Raw genomic sequence first — 11,845 nt, 5'->3', positions numbered from 1 at the left:
ACCCACGATTTTTCCCAACTAGGTATACTCCAAATTCAAAACTATTCCCAACATCAAATTTTAACGATTTGTTGTTAATTTCGCCAGAAACGCAGACTTGCTTGCAAAAAATATAAATCCCAATGCTCTACGTCCCAATGACATTTTGCAGAATGTCAAAGTTCGAATACAGAATATTCGCAAGTTGAGATGTCTTCGGATTGGAAAAATATCCGAATCATCAAAATTAATTTCATTGGAATTTCCAATCTTGACACAACTGAGTTCGGGTGATTTTTAAATTTCTCCGATTTCATTTCATTATTTGAAAATTTTAAACATGGAGATTCGAAGTAGTGACATTTGACAAGTGACAGTCCAGACATGAACCTTTTTAAACAGATTTATTTACGTTTTTTCCCTAAATAAACCACAAGGATTGAATTTTTTAGACAGGATTGTAATAAAAACACTTCAATCATTTTGTGCTTCTTTATTTTCTGTTGTTTTCAACCTCTACACTTGTTAATTTATAGTTCTTCTTTTTCCTTATTCAACAGTTATTCATCATCTCTCTTCGCGTTTAAATTATAAAAAATTTATATCAACATATTTTTACATTTCAGGGGTAAAACACGTGTTTTGGCGCGATTGTGCTATACTTACTTCGATCAAGAATTCTTTTATCATCCCTAACGATGAGAAACTCATTCCCTCGAACATGTCATTTTCTGTAATGTGAGGATCTTTCTCTTTGAAACAAAGATCTAGACGTAAACTCGAATTCGAAATACATCCGTAATTATTTAAAAAATGATTGTAGATGAATTTTAAACGACCATAAAATTCATCTTCTAGAAATAAAGAAGGCTTAAACTTCGTGTTTGTTTGGGCACTGTGTTTACCAACAAATTTTTTATAGAAAAGACCAAACAAGCTCACCTTTTTGAAGTTCTCTGCACACATGAGGACCATTAGGTTGCCAGGAATTAATATACAAAGAAACAAACTCACATCAGACCAGTTTGCTCATTACAGAGGATTTATATATGAATGATTCTTGGCACTCATTATGGCAAATACCCAGAATACTTTATATGCATTTTCAATACATTCATGTTAGTCGTTCAAACATGTATCAATCTGTTTATTATAAAAGAACTCAAATAAAAATTTCCCCAACATTTATTCTGTCATGTGCCTTACAATGGACACAAATAACATTATGCTATTTAGCCATTTGATAGTAAAGTAAATATAAAATCATTATTAGAATAATCTTATTGATTTTGAAATTTAAAATTCAGATCGCAGTTTACAAAAATTTAGTTACCTAATTGAGTTTTTTACACAACTTGTAGCATAATGAAAAACTGACATCCAGGAATTTTTATAGGTTCCGCATTTCTCGCAATATCGCACAACAATCACAACATTGGTTTCATAATAGTTTCTTTTACAAAAGAAAACTCTTTGCTTGTCGCAACATTTGTAACGGGTGTTTTTTTAAATTTGGCATTGAACTGTCGATTGTGAACGCACTATACAGGTAACGGATCACGGATCAGCTTTAAATCTTACGCTTTTACACAAGCTCCATTAACAGTTTTTTGTCGTGGCATATTTGAATTATTACATAACTAATACTTCGATTTGCATCAGTTAGGTAAGTAATTGAAATTGATTAGCTATTTACTGACCCTACCTTATACTGTGTTCAATGACACTCCGACATTTTGATCTAAATAATAAATCCTGTGGTTAAAAAAACTTCATATAGGCGTAACTAAATACAAAGGTTTTGTAACTTATCTTTAAAAAATCCTCTTTTTTTTTGTCTGGTCTAGTGCATTCAAAATGTTTGGTTAAAGAAATGATCAAGGTCCTCTAGTTAGCTACCGATCAAATTTACAAATTTTTATATTACAGAAACGACTCTTTATTTGCTTTTCTTTATTTACTTATGATGTCATTATTCATTGATTCTTTACTTCCCAAAAATAATTATGTAAAGTTTGAGGTTATGTTCGTGTAATTTACGGAAACTGTTATAAAGTGGTTAGAGTCAGAATAAAATATGCATTACGATTCTCCTCCTCCCATTTTTATTTAATCAGTGGAAAACATTATTGCATTAACAAACACAGTGAATTCGTTGCTTCACAAGACATACACAAAGTATCACAAGTATAAAAATTCAATTAAATAGTGTCCACACTAAAATTAATCCTAAACACGGCTGTAGGATCCTGCAAAGCGTTCCTAACATTATTCTCAAAGCTCTCTTTAATATTTGAAAACTCCATCATGTCTTTTGGCTTACACTCGATCCAGTACTTGTCAAACTCATAAAACAAGTAGCTGTAAAACTGGTGGAAAAGTCTAATCGTCGGTAGATTTTTGCTCATATTGTAAAAGTACGTCTTGGCGTCCCCTTCCCGCAGGAGCGTCCACGCCAAACTCGTCAGATTGATCCCCACGATCGCGAACGCGTATCCATAAACCGGATGGTGCGAGTGCGACAGCACGTACGACGCGGCCTCGCCGTAGTCCGTCGCGAACGCCAGCAGATTCTCCAAGCCCAACATCCCCATCCCGCGAAAATCCGTCTTAGGGTCGTCGCCCTGGAATCCGATATACTGCCACTGCTTGGTGACCCGGCCCTCGAGCGCCTCCCGCGGCATCAGCTTCTCCCACAAATCAAACAACTTGCGTTCGTGCGTGAAATTATCCGCGTCGTACGACGTCTTCCGCAGCTCCTCCACCTCCGCCAGGAGCTGTCTATACCCCCAGATCTGCTCCACGCACTGTCCGAAGTTGATCACGAACTGGAAGTGGATTTTCGGGTTGATTTTTTTGACGAGTGTGACGGTGTTGACGGCCCCGCTGGTCAAGTCTTTCAGGTTGGGCCCCGCGAACCTCTGGTTGTCGCTGACGTCGTTCAGGTGGCAGAGCAGTTGCTCGATTTGGGGGGATTTCGACATGGACAGGGAGTATTCGACGGAGTTGGTGCGAGGGGCGCCGCTCACCTTGCCGTAGCAGATCCTCTGCAGTTCACACAGCCCGGTGGTCCTTCGCAGGAACCACTTGATTATGGGGCGGAGGTAACGCGTGAAGCACCACCACAAGATGTACATTTTGGGGGTTTAACAAGAACAGAATGGAAGCGTCGGGAATGCCCACATCTTCAATTCGATTAATCGGTTATGTTTACATGTTTATGGTGGCATGACAACCGATTGACAGCTGACAGATGACAGTGTTCGAAGGAGGAACCAGAGGCGGAGGTGCAAAAAGCAAATTTAACATAATTAAGCTTTACCGTTCTTTCTACTGCTTTTCTTCCACTAGTCTTTCCTTTTAAAAGCATTGATAACATCAAAATATACAAGAAAAGTAGATAAGGCCAAAATAAAATTCCAATAAATGAAGATTAAGTAGAAACGAAGAAAAATAAAGGAACCGTGTGGAAGGCAAGTTGAAGAAAAGCAGAAAACATAGGAAAATTACCGTCAGGAGAAAATTAAAGAATCGAGTGAAAAAAAAGGTTTTAAAAAACAACTCGTTTTAATATTTGATAAGTATTATATTTAGTATTTGATAAGATTAGAATAATTTGGCCGTTGTTTCGCAACAGTTACACCAACGCATGCAATATACATTTTTGGGTTTCGCATTGGCGCCCCTAAGGTCTACCCATCACCCCGGAGCGTACCCGAGTCCGGCCCTGACCTCAATTCCGTCTCGTTCATCGAAACGAGCTTTGAATCGCTTCCATTTTACTTGAAAAAATGTCTAAAACAATTCGAGCAGCGTGTGATAAGTTTTAATGACGACAATCGATCCGAATCCGCGCCAGAATAATAATTCCGAGTCGATCGGATGGTTCCGTCCATTTGACAAGTGCTCCAGCGTAGAACCGAACAAACGAACGCACCTAAAAAATGACAGTTCTGTCTGAAAATGGCAACGCGACTCGACAAAAACGAATAACAAATTAAATTGTGCCGTGTTGCGTCCGTCGATAAAAACCCGAAAAGCGAAAATCGAAACGGTTCACATTTTGCGTAATTTCCGTTGTGTGATCGGGCGTCGGAGTTGGTGCACAAAAGAGTGCGTCAGTGTTTTGTGTTGTGTTTATTATCTTGAGGGCGGCGGCACCGGCAGCTGTTTTCAATTTCGAGTGGTTCCAACCTCTCAAGTGTCACGAGCCAAGCCAAGATCGAGGGAAATGTCGAGACATGGCGGCGGAGAAGACGCACAAAATGGTAACGAAAGCGAAGGTTCGCCACTAGGAGACGGTAAAACAATTTTTTTGGCCCCACTTGCAGTTTCTCACGATCACCAATCCCAAATCTAACCGCCCCAAGTGAATGGTCAAAGGACGCGGAATGACTCAGCCTGCCACGGGGAACGCTTGTCTGCCAGAAACAGAAATGCCGGAAGCCGAATCGTCGGGAGTGCTGGAGAGCGTCAAGCAGAAGAAATACTCGTCGGGGTCGCTCGGGGGCGGCGACATCACGCGTCCCAAAGTCGTCACCGTGAAGCACCCTGAGTCCAACAAGCCCAAACCGACGGCCAAGAAGAACAAGCCGATCCAGGCGGACCTGGACGTGTCTAAAGAGTTCCTGCGGTGCAGGGACGAAGGTCTGAAGCGGCTGGACTTGAGCAAGTCCAACATCACGTATCTGCCCCCGACCGTGCGCGATTTGACCCACCTGTCCGAGTTGTACTTGTATGGCAACAAGTTGGTGTACTTGCCTCTAGAAATCGGGTGTCTGACCAACCTGCAGACTCTGGCGCTGAGCGAGAACTCGCTGACGAGCCTGCCCGACTCTCTGCTCAGCCTGAAGTCGCTGAAGGTGCTGGATCTGCGGCACAACAAGCTCAACGATATCCCGGACGTCGTGTACAAGATCACGTCGTTGACCACGCTGTTTTTGCGGTTCAACCGCATCAGATACGTCGACGACGAGATCCGGTTCTTGACGTCGCTGACGATGCTCAGCTTGCGCGAGAACAAAATCAAGGAGTTGCCGGCCGGGATCGGCCAGCTGGTCAACTTGGTCACGTTCGACGTGTCGCACAACCACCTGGAGCACCTCCCCGAGGAGATCGGCCAGTGCACCAACCTCTCCACTTTGGACTTGCAGCACAACGAGCTGCTCGACATCCCCGACTCGATAGGCGAGCTCCAGCAGTTGACGCGCCTCGGGTTGAGGTACAACAGGCTCGCCTTCATTCCCTCCACCTTGAGCAACTGCAGGCACATGGACGAGTTCAACGTGGAGGGCAACGCGATCTCGCAGCTGCCCGAGGGGTTGTTGTCGAGCTTGAGCGAGCTGACGAGCATCACCCTGTCGCGGAACAACTTCTCAGCGTACCCCTCCGGGGGGCCCTCGCAGTTCACCAACGTCGACTCGATCAACCTGGAGCACAACCAGATCGACAAGATCCCCTACGGGATCTTCTCGCGCGCCAAGCACTTGACCAAGCTGAACATGAAGGAGAACCAGCTGACGTCGCTCCCGCTGGACGTCGGCACCTGGACCAACATGGTCGAGCTGAACCTTGGGACGAACCAGTTGGGGAAGCTACCCGACGACATCCAGTCCCTCCAAGCTCTGGAGGTGCTGGTCTTGTCCAACAACCTCCTGAGACGCATCCCGCCCAGCATCGGCAACTTGAGGAAGTTGCGGGTGCTGGACCTGGAGGAGAATCGACTCGAGCAATTACCGAACGAAATCGGTTACTTGAGGGATCTGCAAAGGTTGATAGTCCAAAGCAATCAGCTGACGTGTCTGCCTCGCGCGATTGGTCACCTGTCAAATCTAGTTTTTTTGAGTGTCGGCGAAAACAATCTGGCTTACCTTCCGGAGGAGATCGGCACGCTGGAAAATTTAGAGTCTTTGTACGTGAACGATAACCCCTCGCTTCACAATTTGCCCTTCGAATTGGCGTTATGTTCAAATCTACAAATTATGAGTATAGAGAATTGTCCGCTGTCGCAGATTCCTGCCGAGATTGTGGCAGGAGGGCCGTCGCTTGTTATACAATATTTAAAAATGCAAGGGCCTTATCGTGCCATGTGATCGTCTTCAAAGAACAAACATAGAAAGAGCAGAATTATTTCATAACCAGTGTGTGTCTGTTAGTTGTTATTAATCAATGTTGAAAAAAGACATTATCTTTATATTTAGAATAATTGTTCAGAGTTCTTTGTGTTGTACCGACCGTCCTCTCTCGCGGATCGGCTGAAGGTTACGTTGAAGCTCCACTTACGCCGGATTATTTAAAACCAATCATTTTAACCGGTTCAGTCGCATTTTACCAATAAAATTCGTACGAATACTCACCGGATTTTCATTTGCTCCGCACTGTCAAAATTATTTGTTTTACCTGATCGACTTGTTGACTGACGCCTTTTACTTTATTTACGTAAGATTCTTTTCCTACCCAATTATTCGCAGTGTAGGTATATGTGGAAATGTTTAAAATAATGTTAAAAGTATCCATATTTGTGTTATTTATGTTTATAATTTATTGCGACGTGAATTTCCAATCAATAGCAACAGCAACACTGGATCAAGTCTCAACTATAGTCATTTATATATTTTGGATAAAGATAAGCATTTAATTGTGATTTTATTTGATAATAAAGGTTTCTGGAAGTTCGAAAGTGTCACTTATTGATCTCCGAATTGCTCCGGTCAACACCACCGAAAATCAAGGCCTGATGACGTGAAGTATGAGTCATCACGAGTAGTCATGATGTCGTTTAGCGCATATAGGCAAGGCAGACTGAGCGGGTTAGTTCAAATCATCGAACAAACGCCAAACTTGAAAAATAGTTTATTACTTCATATATTGATTAAACATAATAACAATTAAGGTGTTGACCGAAAAAGGGCCCATAAGCAAAATTATGGTCAAGAATAAAAGAACGCATCACTTGTATTTTAGGCTAGTGTTAAGAACGGTGTTTGCAACAAATTTTTATTGAGATAGTCCATACATTAAGTAGGTTTGACTCTTTTACATTGAGGCATATTTTTTCTTACAATAACATCATTTTTGTTTCGAACATAATTATTTAAAAGAGTATTTACACTACAACTTACTATATGCTTAAATATTAGAGTTTTATTATGTTTAGAACATTGATGTCCAAGAAAAATATCCTGATTTTCCAAAATGGGTAAACCCAGCTTTGCTATTACGTTCTTATGCTGGTTTAAAGCCAAAAAATCTTTTTCATATTCCCCCGATATTAATTTTGTTACAATAATATAAATTATTGAAAAGCAGCGTACTACATCGTAACTGGGATATTGTAAACCCCCTCTATTTTTGGCAGTAATGAAAGACGTTGGTATTTCATTACTTTCCTCAAAAACAAGATCATCTTTCTTAGAAACGAAAAACGTTTCACAGTACTGACATTTTATTTTTTTATTGCATGCAAATGAACAATAACCAGCTATGAACGTTATTATTGGCCACATATGTATGGATTCAATATCATCATCATTGGAAAGATTTCGCTTGCTCATAATTTATATGTGTTTCCAAGCTTGCAGCAATAGCATTGCTGAGATTTTCAGAATCTAAACGAGCCCTTTTCGTACTGGGAGCCTCTCTTCGAGGCGGGTCGTTCTGCACAGCCGATGATGATGGGCTATTGAGGACGTGAACAGGCACAGCACCTAAAGATTTTTTTATTTAAACTAAATACTTATATAACACTAAAAAAATACCAGGTGCAGGTCGAGGATATTTAAGGGGAGCCTTCAAAATCGTTCCTGTTTTTTCGTCATGCATGGTTGTGAACCGAAGAATGTCCTGCTCATGAAAATGCAGTTCACACACCTGTAAGTGTGTATTTAACTCACGATATGTTACACAAAAAAATTTGTTCTTACCTTTGAAGATGCAGTTGGGACAAAACTTTTACCATTTTCTCCTTGCCTTTTAATCGCTTGCACCCATCGGGCCTTCAGGTCTTTGTCTTTTGGAAAATTAAAGAGGCTAACTTTAGGGCCGCCAGGGTAATTTCCCCTACAGTTGGGCGCACAACACCGAAACGGCATGATATATGAAGATATAAATCACATATAAGTGAAGATGAACTTTATTAAATCACCGCTTGGGTTTAAAATCACCACGAGATCACCGTTTTGCTCATTTGCTTTGCCAGCTTGGCCAGCTTTACTCAATGTTCTGCGCACGCTGTTATGACTACTTGTGCTGACGTCACAGACTGCCTTCTTTTTCGCCATCTGGCCTTATTTCTCGGTGGTGTTGCTCCGGTACGGTCCTGTCCTATCCTAGTGTTGTTGCGTCACCACGTTGGCAGCAATGACGTTCGTCGGAAAGTAACACAAAATTCTTGAATTTTTCCAGCAACCAAATAAAATTAGCAAGTTAGTGACATAATGGCAACTCGAGTGGTCGCGACGGCGACCGTGAGGGCGATGAAAAACAGAAAACTGGCCCCGGCGAGGGCGGCTCTAGTTTTGGTAATGATCGATTTGAGGTTATGTCGCGAGAATTTATTGTGTACATTTTCAGACTCCGGCCGCGGTAAACCGCGTCAAGCAAATCCTAAACGGACAAAACAACTGCGTAATTAGTAGTCGCGAGAGTTGGCACAGTCATATTATGTAATCTGTTTCAGATAGGGTTGAGGATTGGGGTGAAACAGAGGGGTTGTAACGGCTTGTCCTACACGCTGAATTACGTCGAGAATAAAGGTGAGTATCGACGGTTCTCGTACGATTTAGACCGACTCGCTGTTGTAGACAAGATGGATGAAGAAGTGATACAAGATGGTGTGAGAGTGTTCATAGATAAAAAAGCGCAACTCACGCTGCTAGGTACTGAAATGGACTATGTGGAGAGCAAGTTGAGTTCAGAATTTGTTTTCAACAATCCTAACATCAAGGGAACGTGCGGCTGTGGAGAATCATTCAATATATGAAGTGGGTAGTTTTGTAGTATTTATTTGTACAGATAGAAAAATAAAAATACTCTAATCTCTGTTGGTTACAAGAGTTTGGGTTGCAACTTCAGCGCTGTGACGTCCAGGATTTTGGGGTTGTCCTGTACCGTTTTTTTATGGACGTCTCGAGGTTTTCCTGCGCAGAAAAATCACTTGAATCATTTAAAAAAATTATGTTACTATTCGTCCACCGAATAAAAAAAATCTGCGCCCAATTACACCGGAAAATGTGCGCTGCACAGTGGACGGATAATAATGACCCCAAATGTACACAAATTCTTACTTCCATCAATGATGTTGTATTTTTTCATGTACTGGAGGGTGGCGAAAGAAAACTCCGAATTGGCCGGTTTAAACTTCTCTTTCAGCTTTGGCTTCTGCTGCGCCGGTCTGTTTATCGCTTTTGCCAACTTGTCCTCAGGCAAATACTTCATCAAGAGTTGTTGCACAGCACAACTGATCTCAGACTGGTTGCAATTGTCTACGTCCAATTCGCTCTCCCTGAAATTTCCAGGAAATTGTTTTTGGCGTTAACTGACGTCACAGATGTACGGCGTTTGCCAGCGAGAACGTAACATTTGTAAACCAACCATCGCAGCTATAAGTGTCAAGGTCAAAATAAATCTCGTAGACGAACATGTAAAAATATTTGACATAACGTCATCAGCACGACCTGATGTGTTTTTATAACCCACCTGTTCATTTAATAAAAAGGCGTTATGAAAATGTTTCCGAAAAAGAGCCAATTTCCGACACAGAAGAAACAGGCGCTTCACGCTTAAATAATGATCAATACGTAATATAACAAAGAACAATAACGACACTAAACACAAAAACAACGTACAATAAGGGAAAAATTCACGATTTTCATTTCAAAGCAGCAAAAACAACAAGTTTTTAACTTCAAATTCAAAATGTCATTTGAACAACAAAAATTCTCGGTGACAAAAACTTAAGATAAACAATATCCCCAAAAAACGCCGGTACACTAGCGCTCTGCGGGGATCACCCAAACTACATTTTTGAACGGATCGTGGTCATTATTATGTTCTATACCTACCTCGTGACTTCACTGGACTCTTGAATTGGAGCCAAATTGACCCCGATGTCCTTCAAATGCTGCAACGTGGCTTGTTTCACCGCCTTCATGGTTTGCCCGGCCAAATCCCTCTTGTTGGGCGCCACTTGACATTCCGACTGTTTTTGCACTTTTCTCAAAATATTATTCACCTGATCCTGAAACGAAAAACTAACAAACTGACCACTTCATCACCGTTTTACCCTTTTACCATCAAATCCTGGTAAAACGTGAGGCCAACATTGACGGGTGGTTCGTCCTCGCTGCAAACAAACCCAACTGGTACAACCCACGACATACCTAACTTACTCACACTCACTCTGAACTGTGATACTCGTCCATCTTGATCTCTATGCTCGGAACATCGCTGACGTAGCTGTCTTTCACGTTGAGAGACTCGTCCAAACGCAACGAATTGTTGCGGGTGTCGTCGCACTCCACGATTTCGCATATTTTGGGCTCAAGAAAGTCGTTTTGTTTTCTCAGTTTGTGCTGAGGGCGGATGGAGAACTCGAAGCTCGTGGCTTTGACGTCGAACGAAAACATTCCCTTTTTGGAGGGGCTCCCCGCGATCTCTTTCATGAAGGGTCTGTCGGGGGCGCTGTCCACCCCAATTGAATTCACCTCAGGTTGTCTGATGCTGGTTTTCAAGTTGTTCACTTGGCGCTGCAGCAACATGATCTGCTCGTTTTGTTGCTGGATTATTTTGTACAAGTCTCTGATCGTCGGTTCGTCGCTTGGGGTTGCAATTTCGGTGCATTTTCGCGCAATTTGAGAACCGTTCAAAGCGCCGACATTATCGCCAGTCAAATGTTCCGTTTGTGTGCAAGTTTCAACACGATTTTGAACACTCTTATCACAATTTCTTTCGTTTGCCACACACATTTCTCTCTTTTTGGCAAAATAATCACGACCTATCGCCCCATCACAAATCCTAGGACTTGCTGGTAACACATTCTCGATACTTTTTAATTTTTTTGTCTCACTGATTGGAGACAGTCTGTTGCACGCTCGAGAGTTTGACTCAACTTGTTTAGACTTGTTACAAGAATTGTTTACACCACGGTCAAATTGAAAAAAATCAGGGCTCACGTTTCCGTCCATCACATCGTTACTTGGAGATTCAAAAATACTTAAATCTAAGTGTCTATCCGGCACATTTGCCATGTAAATCTGTCTAAAAGTTTTACCATTCAAATCCGGAACAGATTTGACTGTTTGGGGCACATTCTCTTTTTGAAAAATCGGTTGTGGACAAGACTTTTTAAATCTAACGTGTTTTTTAGCAAAAGCAAACGAGTCTCCGTTTTCAACACAAACTGATTTATCAAAATTTAACATATTTTGACGCCTGCTCGTCGAAAAATCACAACCCTTTGAGCTTTTATTAAAAGCAGAGAACACATTCTCCACCATCGAGACCTCAGGAACTGCAGGAACTCTCTCGAGCTAATTCAAACCGTTCGTGAATGTTTTTCAACTACGACAAATCAAAACTCACCTTATTTATTACCGGTGGCGCCGGAGGCTTCCTAGGACCGCCATAAAACGAATCCATAACTTTATTTAAAACATTACAAATTCACAAATCCAAATTAAAAATTGTAACTGTCAAATCTGTCACTAAATTACAACCTATGGCAACAGACGACCTTGAATTATGACAGACAACAGACAGTGGCGTTCCTGTCAAATCTTGAACTGCGACAAATAAATATGAATTTTGCGGCACCAGAGCGACTCGTCAAGTTTAAAACCAGAATCTGCCCGTATGTAAAATTATTTCC

The 11,845-nt window shown here is 41.7% G+C and overlaps 4 protein-coding genes across 6 annotated transcripts; 2 read left to right on the top strand and 2 right to left on the bottom strand.

Annotated features, from left to right (window-relative positions):
- Window positions 1-2,061: 2,061 nt before the first annotated feature.
- Window positions 2,062-3,240, bottom strand: LOC138137199 (ELMO domain-containing protein 2). Its single transcript, XM_069056516.1, has one exon. It carries the CDS (start codon window positions 3,114-3,116, stop codon window positions 2,181-2,183), a length of 936 nt encoding a protein of 311 aa, XP_068912617.1. The 5' UTR covers window positions 3,117-3,240; the 3' UTR covers window positions 2,062-2,180.
- Window positions 3,241-3,758: 518 nt separating this feature from the next.
- Window positions 3,759-6,658, top strand: Sur-8 (leucine-rich repeat protein shoc-2). Its single transcript, XM_069056500.1, has 2 exons — window positions 3,759-4,247; window positions 4,311-6,658. The coding sequence occupies exon 2, from the start codon at window positions 4,353-4,355 to the stop codon at window positions 6,069-6,071; it is 1,719 nt and encodes a 572-aa protein (XP_068912601.1). The 5' UTR covers window positions 3,759-4,247; window positions 4,311-4,352; the 3' UTR covers window positions 6,072-6,658.
- A 158-nt stretch (window positions 6,659-6,816) lies between these two features.
- Window positions 6,817-11,843, bottom strand: LOC138137188 (uncharacterized). Of its 2 annotated transcripts, XR_011161617.1 has the most exons (8): window positions 11,560-11,843; window positions 10,378-11,507; window positions 10,270-10,321; window positions 10,041-10,216; window positions 9,264-9,481; window positions 7,902-9,116; window positions 7,737-7,848; window positions 6,817-7,685 (listed from the first exon to the last, which is right to left on the bottom strand). XR_011161617.1 is itself a non-coding variant. In XM_069056499.1 (6 exons), the coding sequence occupies exons 1-6, from the start codon at window positions 11,614-11,616 to the stop codon at window positions 9,025-9,027; spliced, it is 1,725 nt and encodes a 574-aa protein (XP_068912600.1). In that variant the 5' UTR covers window positions 11,617-11,843; the 3' UTR covers window positions 6,817-9,024. The 2 variants fall into 2 exon arrangements, 1 of the variants encoding a protein (XP_068912600.1); XM_069056499.1 differs by having other exon boundaries at window positions 6,817-9,116.
- On the top strand, window positions 8,356-9,018 carry MagR (Iron-sulfur cluster assembly 1 homolog MagR). 2 transcript variants are annotated; one of them, XM_069056527.1, is made up of 4 exons: window positions 8,356-8,498; window positions 8,551-8,604; window positions 8,657-8,732; window positions 8,781-9,018. In XM_069056527.1, exons 1-4 carry the CDS (start codon window positions 8,415-8,417, stop codon window positions 8,957-8,959), a joined length of 393 nt encoding a protein of 130 aa, XP_068912628.1. In that variant the 5' UTR covers window positions 8,356-8,414; the 3' UTR covers window positions 8,960-9,018. The 2 variants fall into 2 exon arrangements, with proteins under 2 accessions (XP_068912628.1, XP_068912627.1); XM_069056526.1 differs by having other exon boundaries at window positions 8,657-9,018.
- Window positions 11,844-11,845: the final 2 nt, after the last annotated feature.

Source organism: Tenebrio molitor, chromosome 8 (assembly GCF_963966145.1).
Source record: "Tenebrio molitor chromosome 8, icTenMoli1.1, whole genome shotgun sequence".
In the NCBI taxonomy this organism is placed as follows: Eukaryota; Metazoa; Arthropoda; class Insecta; order Coleoptera; family Tenebrionidae; genus Tenebrio; species Tenebrio molitor.
This window is presented reverse-complemented; position numbering and strand designations above follow the sequence as displayed.

Bases quoted from the DNA above. Each gene is read 5' to 3' on its own strand.
- LOC138137199 (XM_069056516.1), bottom strand. From the start codon at position 3,116: ATGTACATCTTGTGGTGGTGCTTCACGCGTTACCTCCGCCCCATAATC.
- Sur-8 (XM_069056500.1), top strand. From the start codon at position 4,353: ATGGTCAAAGGACGCGGAATGACTCAGCCTGCCACGGGGAACGCTTGT.
- MagR (XM_069056526.1), top strand. From the start codon at position 8,415: ATGGCAACTCGAGTGGTCGCGACGGCGACCGTGAGGGCGATGAAAAAC. The intron at 8,499-8,550 runs GTAATGATCGAT...GTACATTTTCAG, and splicing joins CGAGGGCGGCTCTAGTTTTG to ACTCCGGCCGCGGTAAACCG. The intron at 8,605-8,656 runs GTAATTAGTAGT...AATCTGTTTCAG, and splicing joins TAAACGGACAAAACAACTGC to ATAGGGTTGAGGATTGGGGT.
- LOC138137188 (XM_069056499.1), bottom strand. From the start codon at position 11,616: ATGGATTCGTTTTATGGCGGTCCTAGGAAGCCTCCGGCGCCACCGGTA. The intron at 10,217-10,269 runs GTAAAAGGGTAA...TTTTCGTTTCAG, and splicing joins CGTTTTACCAGGATTTGATG to GATCAGGTGAATAATATTTT. The intron at 9,482-10,040 runs GTAGGTATAGAA...TGGAAATTTCAG, and splicing joins GAGTCCAGTGAAGTCACGAG to GGAGAGCGAATTGGACGTAG.